The 9,885-nt window shown below is 47.4% G+C and overlaps 1 protein-coding gene and 2 pseudogenes across 1 annotated transcript in view; 2 read left to right on the top strand and 1 right to left on the bottom strand.

The window, feature by feature from the left end:
- Nucleotides 1-654: 654 nt before the first annotated feature.
- On the bottom strand, nucleotides 655-772 carry LOC111733969 (annotated as a pseudogene).
- Nucleotides 773-2,062: 1,290 nt separating this feature from the next.
- The window catches only part of ICE1 (interactor of little elongation complex ELL subunit 1), a 57,809-nt gene continuing 49,986 nt past the window's right edge, over nucleotides 2,063-9,885 (top strand). Inside the window, exons 1-3 of the mRNA XM_023526108.1 lie at nucleotides 2,063-2,067; nucleotides 2,220-2,329; nucleotides 3,020-3,116. Coding sequence (XP_023381876.1) covers nucleotides 2,063-2,067; nucleotides 2,220-2,329; nucleotides 3,020-3,116 — 212 coding nt within the window. The remainder of the gene's footprint in view (nucleotides 2,068-2,219; nucleotides 2,330-3,019; nucleotides 3,117-9,885) is intronic.
- LOC111733970 lies at nucleotides 6,233-6,351 on the top strand (annotated as a pseudogene).

Genomic DNA, 9,885 nt, shown 5'->3' with positions numbered 1-9,885 from the left:
AGCGGGCAAGGCTGGCTCCATCGAGTGTTTTTTTTATTTTATTTTATTTTTTGAATTTTCATTTATTTATTATTTTTGATGGTACATAGCATACATTTGGGTATTTATTTAGCAATCTGATTATATTTAGAACATTTAGTACATTTACACTTAACATAATTTCTCATTTATCGTGTGCTTTCAAAAATTTTTTTTTATTTATTATGGTGACATTGGTTAACGGAATCCAGTATCTGTGGAGTGTTCTTTAATCTTTGATTAATCCTGATTTGTCACTTGCTAACAGCATTTGCCCCTTATTCCTTAGAACCAATAAATCTTGTCCTGTTCTCCAGGGCTTTATTCTGGGGTTAACGTAATCTCTGCCTGACACATTAGTGCAGTGACATCTACCCAAGATGCCATGTGACGAAACAGTGCTGAACTGGGCAGATACTTTGAAACCAGATGACTTTCACTCTTTATTGTCATTGGATTGAGCTATGAGGAACGATTGAGGAAAAAAAGAAACGCTTTTGTAAATAACCCCCCCAAAAAACCATAGCGTCTTTAGCTTCATGTCCTTTTATTTTTTTTTTAGGGAGAGGCAACCCTTGGTTGACCTCACAGATTGCAAGGACCTTTTAGTTATTTATTTATTTTTATTATTTTTATTTTTTACAGCACCTGGTCTTCCTAGGTGGTCTCCCATCCAAGTACTCACCAGGCCCGACCCTGCTTAGCTTCCGAGATCTGACGGGATCAGGCGGTTCAGGGTGGCGCGGCCATAGACTAGCTTCATGTCCTTGTGTAAGGATTGAGACCGGGGTTCTCAGCCGTGGCCCTGCGGACGTTTGAGGCGGGATGATTCTGTGTGGAGAGGGACCATCCCGTGTGCTGCGGGATGTTTCGCCGTGCCTACGCTCGACCTACTAGATGCCAGGAGAGCTCCCCACCCTGAATGGCGTGTCCACGTGACCACCCATGGAATGACGCCATATCTGACGCTCATTCTTGCCACTGCTTGACAAGAGGAGTACACAGTAGGGCTGACAGACCAGCCTTGTGAGAGAGAGCCTTGCCATTGGGCCCATCCTCCGTCTCCACCCATGCCACGGCGATCCTCTTGCTCCTAAGTCACTGGAAAAACTCCAGGTGACTCAGGAAAGGGCCGAGTGGCCTTCCCAGGCTGGGCCTTCTTGTCCACTTGTTCGCCATGACACTTCTCAGAGGCCGGTGCCCTTTGCCGAGCATCCCTGAAAACAGATACTCTTCCACTCTGTGCCTGTGGCTGTGCCGCACACACCCTCGGCATCAGCTTTCCAATCTCATTGCAAGTCCTCGAGAGTCCGACCTCCGCCAACTCTCCGTCAGGCAGGTAAGGTCTCCGCCCTTCCTCCAACAGTAGTAAAACATCACAGGAAACACTCCGTTTCTGCCCCTGGGAGAAGCGTTCTTCACTACCTGAGTGTAGGACTAACCTGAGAGGAGGTGAGATACCCCGCAGGTGCACCTGGGGCTGTCACCAGCTCGCCGTGCAGAGCCCTCTGCCAACAAGGCTTAACACGGTGACAACTGGGCACAGGTCCCTCCCACAAGGCCGTAGCTGTGGGCTGGGTAGAGAGGTGAGGCGCAGCATTGGTGGGGACCCTGAGGGGCGTGGGGTCCTCTCGTCTCAGCAGCCGCGTTAGCCTTCAACACCTGCTCACACCCAGTCTCACGGATGTCACTTCCATTTGGCCCATGTGCTGCCAGGGAAATCAAACTTTATGACTCAATGAGTTAGTGTGTCATAGTCACAGGATGTCCCGTGGTTAGACATTCAATCTCTCCCAGGGCCCGGAGACAACCAAGAGCCGTTTCAGAAAAAAAGGTGTCTAGTTATCTTTCAGAAAGGGCGTTACTCTGTGCCGAAAGTCGAGGGGACGTCACCTAGTCCCCTGCTAGGGCTCGTGGTGGGTTCCATGTACCATGTGGTCTGAGACCAGATGGCAGAGCTCCTCGCCTTCTCGTTCTCTGAGCTCACTTCAAAGCTGCTTGACTTTTAAGTTACCCAATAAACGGGCCAGAGCTGCCCGTCGAGATGCGGTAAACTCTGCCTAAAAAGAAAGGCCGACCCAGGTCTGCAGCACCGACCTTCCATTTCAGCGGTGGGGTCTCAAAGACCAATACGTTACCTTTTTCTCTCCCAGGCCGGGATGTATCTGAACCTGCAGAAACTTCGCCGCGATTTTCCACAGGTTGTACCTCACCCGCTCCATCACGTGGGCAGTAAGATATTTGCGGCTCACCAAGTTCACTGAGCACAATGGCACCAATAAATTGAACCAATATGGTGCCGTGAAGGATGGTAAGATAATCATTTCCCAATCTTAATTGTGATAGAGACTGAAAACGTCGACGTGTATCAGAAGAGTCTAGAATATCCGACATGCTTTTTGCCCAAACGAAAGTGACATTCCTCTTACGCCAGTTTAGCATGTCCCTAATCCATTCCAAAACGTATTAGCCAGACTTCTTCTCACGTAATTCAATAGAAACGTATTGTAACTATTGTGACTACAAAGTCTTCTCTGCCTGGGTCAGAGTCTACACTTTCCTCTAAGGCATGTGGAGATTGGATTCTAATTGTGCCTTTGGAGGTGACGGGGAAGGAAGGAAAGGACTTTGGGGGCAGAGACTAGCGGTCCTTTCGAGGTCAGAGGTGGGTAGCATGGGATAGGATCGAGCTCATCAGACAAAGGACAGACTTCGATTAGCAAAATAATCTCCCCGTTCCAATTCTCCAGTTTCCACGCTTAACTAAATGAGCCCGTATATTTCATAAAGGTGACCGACCTGGTGACACTTTGAAATCAATCACACTGCCACTCAGCAATGCGCATGACTGGCCTCCTGTGATGTTTTGGGGTATGTCTGGCCTGCACTGCTGGAGTTGGGCAATGATTTTAGGACTGAGCAGCCTCCACTGACTGCGCCTCCAGCCGAGAATGTAAAGCCTCCAGCCTGATGCTTTCATCCTCTGCACCCTTCTCTGCAGCCATGAGCAGCCCCCACCCCCTCCTCGGGGTCCTGGCTCTTGCCCCAGTGCTGCGACAGCCAGCCCTCAATAGGCTCTTTATTCCCGGTGACTTCAGGTGACAATTTCAGCAGGTTTTGTCCTACTGTGTACCACCTTTGCCCAGTTTCTCACTTTCTAATAGTAATTTGACTCTCTTTGCCCTCGGATTCAACCAAGACAGATACGCAGTGTCTCGGGCTTGCCCTTGAAAGCCTGCTGCCAGGTTGCGTATGAGCAAGCGCCACATCGAGAGAAATAAAAGCCACTTCAACCATTTTAAGTAGAAATGGCTTCAAAGTAGATCCCACAGACTTGTTGGACACTGGGTAGGAGAGGTGGCTCCAGGCTGGGCCTCCAGGGGTGACCCCAGGACAAGGCAAGACAAAGCAAGTCAGGAGTGGTGACCTGTGCCAAGACAGAATGGTACAGAGTCAGAAGGACAGAGTCAGTCCGAGGCCTTTGGAGGCCTGTTTCCTAGCCATACACAGACGCTGCAGTTGTCACGGCTGCAGAGGACTCTGGACACCAGGACACAGCAGCGCTGGCGCATGGCAGTCTGCTGGGGGGCGGGGGGGACCCTCCTACAGAGCGACAGAACCAGAAGCATGACTTCCGTCTTGCTTTTTCTTCCCCGGCTTTCACGAGTGCATCCAATTGGCAGGAGAGATTCACGTTCGTCACCGTAGATACGAGATGCATAAACACGGGGGGGTGGGGGGGGGCCTTAGCTTTCCAGACCCTCTAGTCTGCAGAAGACATGCCAGGGAGAAGCTGAAAAAAGGCCGGTGTCACCAGACGCCTCCGCCACCACGCTGAGCCATAAATTACCGGTGATAATTTGACACAATCCGTTCCTTTGGATTTATTTACCATACGTGCCATTTTCCTTCCAAAGATAAATAAAGGTTTGCAAATTCGGTGCCCCTGAAGAAGTCTGCAGTTTTCCTCATTAATAGTACGTCTGCAATTTGGCTCATTTGCCACCATTTAGGTTTGGGTGTCCTGGTCATTCCTGCTTATTCTGAACAACCGGTCAGCAGCTGGGCAGTCAACTCAATGAGTTCTAGTCGAGCGTTCCTAGTCATTCCTTTAAAATAATTACTCGTATAGGGCCAATCCCTTAGTTTTCGCGATATTCATATAAAGCTCTTGAAATAAGTATTCGGGAATAGTTCCATCAAGTTCTCAGTGACTTTTGACCCCGGGGACCGCCTTCTTTCAACAACAGATGCTCTTGGCCCCTAACTCACAACCACTTGACGCAGAAGTGAGCTCCTGGGGGCGAGGCGCGCTGAGCCTGCACCTCCACGTCCCGGCACAGGACATAGGGCCTGGCGTGCAGGAGAACAGTGGCACGTGAATTATGTCCAATGAAGGAACAAATTAAACAAATCTGCCTTCATCACCACGCTCCTTGTCCGATGCCCTTCTACTGCTGATGTTTTCAATACAGTCCAATACAGAAATCGCTGGGGGCACCTTAGCAATAAAGGGAGCCATCGGCCACCCAGTGCTGCTCCTCTGTCCTTTCCACGAAGTGGAGACCACACGTGGGCAGGACGGCCACAGACAGAGTCCACTGCAGTTGCCACTTGTGCGGGAGGGACGCCCAGCATCCGGTCTCCCAACTTGGGCAGAAGCGCCTGATTCCACATAGATGTCTGGCTCTCAGCCACATAGCCCAGGGCTGCTGGGCAGGACACGAGACCAGACCTCAACTTCTCTCACCTGCAGAGGCTGATTCAGGTATGAGCACCTAAGCGAGGCGGGACTTTACTGGGAGCAGGAACAGAAACCTCTCTCTCCTAGTGGGTGAGAACCCACAGAAATGTAGAATAAGGAGCTGCTCTAACCCATCATGGGACTGTGCAGAGAGGGCCTGTCTGGTCACTGAAACTGAGTTAGAAAGTCAGGTCCACTTGAAACCTGGATTTGACAAGTCACAGGAGCTAGCATATTCCTTTAAAATTAAATGGGGTTTCAATTCTTTGTTGTTTACAACTGAGCCATTTCTAAGTCATGTAACTACCTGGCCTCAGCAGAACCCTGAATAACTTTGCCTATTCAAAAATGCCCATGAGTGTTTATATTTTCTTAGAGAAAAAGGAAGAATTCACATCATTCCCCATCCCTCTTGTCTTCCACACACCCTTCGAATTTCTTAGTTTTCGAAAAAAGGATAGACTTGACAAGCTGCGATTCTTGACAAGACTCCCGAAGCTTCATGCAGATAGGACCATCTTCACGAAAGTCCTTCTCAGGTCTCATTTCTGAATTGTCAAAGAGATTTCAACCCGTGCTCAAACAGATATTTCAATTCCTTTTTCTCAACATCCATAAAGTTTCTTATCGATACGAAAGCTCTTCTTTTAGTAGAAGTTCAGAATATGACAACCATTCAAAGGGATACACACAAGAGATGTTTGGGGTCAAACGTTTTTATCTTTTTTTTCAATACATAACATTAAGCTAAGTTTTTTTGTTTGTTTGTTTGTTTGTTTGTTTCTTTCTTTCTTTTTCACTCTGGATATGTCGGATGGTTGTCCACAAGTCCTGGAGCTCCCACCACATATCTGGGATGCGCTCTTAAAGTTGAACAATTTGTCTTTATGTCAAGGCTTGAGGATGAGGCCAAAGAAAAATTTCTAGCCAAAGATATTTGGTATCATTTTATCTGAAATTCGAACAACTCCTAGACATTTATTTTAAACGAAAGACAATTTTTTTCCCCCTCGGCAATCATTTTCTGCCTGGATGAATGACCAAATGTGCTATCTTCTCATGATCTTAGAATAAAACCATCGCAACTCATAAGCTGGACCTTCGGTTTCAGAAATAAGGAAGTTTTGAGAATCCCGGCCTCTGAAGGCCAGTAAGAAACTTAAAACATTACTTTTTGAAACATTCTGTCATTCTCAGGTCCAGATAATTGTATTGTCTGATCTTTCCTTGTGAAATCCAGAAATAAAGCAACAACCTCTTCACGTTACATACACCTTTGAGGCAGCACAGCCTCCATTTCCTGCCCGAGGCTGATCTTTCTATCCTAACTTAGGAAGTGACACCCAGTCTCCCGGGCTATTTCCACATGACAGCCAGAAAGAGTAGTTTTTATTATAACGTGGATAATGACACTCCATTCTTAAAACTATTTAATGGCTGCTCTTTGCATTTAAAATCTGAACTACTTCTATCTATGGCCATTCCACCCTGAACGAGCCCGATCCTGTCTGATCTGGGAAGCTAAGCAGGGTCGGGCCTGGTTAGTACTTGGATGAGAGGCCATCCAGGAAGACCAGGTGCTGTAGGCATAAAAAATAAAAAATAAAGGATTGTAAACTGACAAAGTCCTTGCAATCTCTGAGGTCAACCAAGAGTTGCCTCGCCTAAAAAAAAAAAAGAAAAGAATTAAAACAACAAAAAAATCGGAAACACTTCTACCCCGGCTTACAAGCCCCTGTGTGATCTGTGCCTACCTACCCCCTCGTTTTGACTGACCCACACCCGAGCAGCTCCTTGCTCACAGCATTCGGACCCCGAGCGGTGTCTGATGCCATGTTTACTCCCGATTCGGAGGCTTTCACTGTTATTCCCGAAAAGTCTGCAACTTTTTGTTCTTTTTTGAAAAAATTATTTTCTTCATTTTTCAGGTTCACAGCTAAATCAAGCAGAATGACATTGAATTTCCACATACCTCCTGCCTTCACATGAGCTCAGGGTCCCCCACTGCCAACACCCTTCCCTGGATGGTACTTTTGTCACCAGTGATGAATCTGCACTGAGTCATCCTAGTCGCCCAGAGTTCCCAGTTCACACTGTGGTTCGCTGTTGGTACTGTACATTGTATATGTTTGGACGGATGTTTAATTACATGTATCCACCGTTACAGTATCAGGCAGGATAGTGTCACTGTCTTAAAAAAATCTTGTTTCCTCTATTTATCCAACCCCTCGCCTAGCCCCTGGCGGCCACCAATCTCTTTCCTGTCTCCATTGTTTTGCGTTTTTCAGAAAGTGATATAGTTGGAATCGGACAGCGTGTAGCTTTTTCAGATCGGCATCTTTCGCTCAGTAATATTTAAGTTTCCTCTGTGTCTTTTCCTGGCTTTCTAGCTCATTTCTTTTTAGCGCTGAATAAGATTGCTTTGTGTGGATGTGTCACGGTTTATTTATCCATTCACCTACTAGAGGACGTCTTGGTTGTTTTGGTCATTTTGAGGACAACTATTATAAACATTTGCGTGCAGGCTTTGTGTGGGGCTCCAGGGCTGGAAATTCATATGGCATAATCAGATAATATCCTTGAACTGTAGACTGCTAGAGTTGCAGACTACTCCCTAAAACATCTCAGGTTCTATGAGAAAGAGAAAATGTAGCTTATCTTCTTATGGTAAATGCATCACGGGAAAGAACAGCTCTTTCACAAAGCAAAATATAAGAACTCCCAATGAATAAACAGCTTTCCATTTTGAATTATGATTAAAAAACCTCCTTGAATTCTACAGCAAATCTATGAGCCTTTTCAATGGAAGCATATGCTAATAAATTAAACAATCGGTCACCTCTGTTATGTTATCGTCGGAAGAATTGGTTTCAAGAAGTTATCGAGTCCGTGGGAGGTGAGATGTGAGTACGGGGCAAGAACTGAGACTTTTGTAGTCAGATCCTCTAAGCAGCAGACTGGACTCTAGAAGCACAGGGAAGCCCCAAAATTAGAGTCCAAAATCTAAATATCCCTCCAGGTCTTAGGACACTGTGACAGAAAAACACAAAGTTCTGTTTTGAAAAATAAAAATAAAAAATGCCATCGAAAAATTATTAACTACTACTCTCTGATAGTAGATCCTAAGGACTCCCTGTCACTTTTCACCTAAATTATTGCTAATCCTCTGTAAGGAAATATCAGCTCAAGTAAGTCACTAGCTTGAGAATTTAAAGCCAGGTGTGTGGTTCCAAAGTCATCGTTCACCACTTTCTGGAGTGTAGACATTTCCTTGTTTGTTTTCATAACAATGACAAAACAGATGTGGTTCATCATGTGATGAAGAGGAACAATATTAATTTTCAGTATTCCTCAACTAGTGATCTACTTCAGTTTCCATTATATCCCGTAATTACACTTGTTTTTGTAAGCCTGGGAGGTAAGAAAGATTTTTACGTTTTAAAGTGATCTTTAAAAAACCAAAAAAAAAATGGTAGAAACGAATATACATCAGAGACCTGTATAGTGCCTAAAGCCAAAAATATTTATTGTGTGGCCCTTTAAGAATTTACTCACCCTGTGCTATGCAAACAAGACTTTTGCTTCTTTCTTTAAATGTCTTCAGAACTGATTCTGAGAAAGGTAGAAGTAGACTCAAACGCACTTTCATTTTTGAACACAAGTGCTTTTGCTTTTTAACCATCGAGTAGTTGCAGCAAATTTAATTCACTGACCTTCGTTGAGCCCTTACTATGTCCAGCACTTTGCAAGATTTAAAAGGAAAATTCACCTCTAAGACATAAAAATCACTATACTCCAAGTCAAAGTGTGGGGCTATAAAATATTACGTGAAAAAGGAGGCAGGCGTCATTTGGGGATGTGGAGGCAAAATTCGGAGTCTGGAAGGGTAGATGGATCGCCGCATGATGTGTAGAGCTGGGAGGACGCTGCCCAGCAAAGGGAAGACAGGCAGGCGTGCAGACAGGGAGGCAGCGCTAGTTCCGAGTTGCGGCAGAGATAGGTTTGCCGTGGGTGTGGGTGGACAGAGCGGAGCGACGTGAAAGCTGGAGGATACGCCGGTACCTCCCCCGCTAAGGTACTCTGTGTGGGGGGCGGGGGAGAACACTCGTGTAGGAAAACTTAAATAAAAGGAAAGCTACTGTGAACACGAATTTGTCTGGGATCGGAAGCCAGAAATGGAAAGCCATCAAGACTCACACAAGCCACGTCTCCTTTCTCTGATGGGCCACATGGTCCTACTTCCTACGTGTATCTGCGTCCCACTGTGCACCTGCTCACGTCTCCTTTCTGCTCATGGGTACGTGGAACAGTGACGCTACTTCCTCGGTCAGGTACTGGGGTGTCTGGGTGCCGGCGACAGGAAACCTAACGGCAGGAGCTGGATATCTGGTCCCTTCACTCCACAGCAAGTGTCAGCCTGTGTGTGGAAGCTAGGGTAGGGGTGCGAGATTTGGAGAATAATCCAGACTGCCTTCTTGGAAGGGGTGTTTCCAGTTGCAAGTTCTAAAGATTTAGGAAAAAGCTGGTAAGTTCTGCACATCCACTTGACACATGCGATGCTTGTATTGATTGTTAAGAATTGAACTTTATAACCAGACATCGGGCAGTCGCGGGAGGCTTCTGATGGCAAAAACTGAGGTCAAGCGAAGGGTTAGGGCCTGAATTTACCCAACAGATGCGGCCGGGTGGGATTTTTCTTTTTTTCCCTCCCAAGAGGTATTAAAATGGGACTTGGTAGTGGCTGGCTATCGCCCCTAAGCGGTGGCGGGATCGCCGAAGACCGGGCCAGGCGCTGCGCTTGCACCCGGTGGGTGGCGGCGCCCACAGCCACGGCTTCAGGGGGCCCGCGGGGACGGGTCTCGGAACCAGGCCCAGGGGCGCGGGGTCGGACCGCACGTGGACCACGGCAGGCGGAGGGAGTGGCTGGGAGGAAAAGCGTTCCCGCAGGCAGGAGCGGGCACCGGTGGCAGAGGCGCAAGGGCGCGGCTGGAGGGACCGCTCGCAGTCCGCCCGCCGCGCGGGGAGTCGGGAACTGTAGTCGTCCCTTCTCCCCCGGGCCCGGCCGGACTCGGGCGGCGCAGCTCCCCCTAGCGGTGAATCGCGCACTTGTCCGGCCAGGGCCC

This window comes from Pteropus vampyrus, unplaced genomic scaffold, assembly GCF_000151845.1.
Source record: "Pteropus vampyrus isolate Shadow unplaced genomic scaffold, Pvam_2.0 Scaffold707, whole genome shotgun sequence".
Classification (NCBI taxonomy): domain Eukaryota; kingdom Metazoa; phylum Chordata; class Mammalia; order Chiroptera; family Pteropodidae; genus Pteropus; species Pteropus vampyrus.
This window is presented reverse-complemented; position numbering and strand designations above follow the sequence as displayed.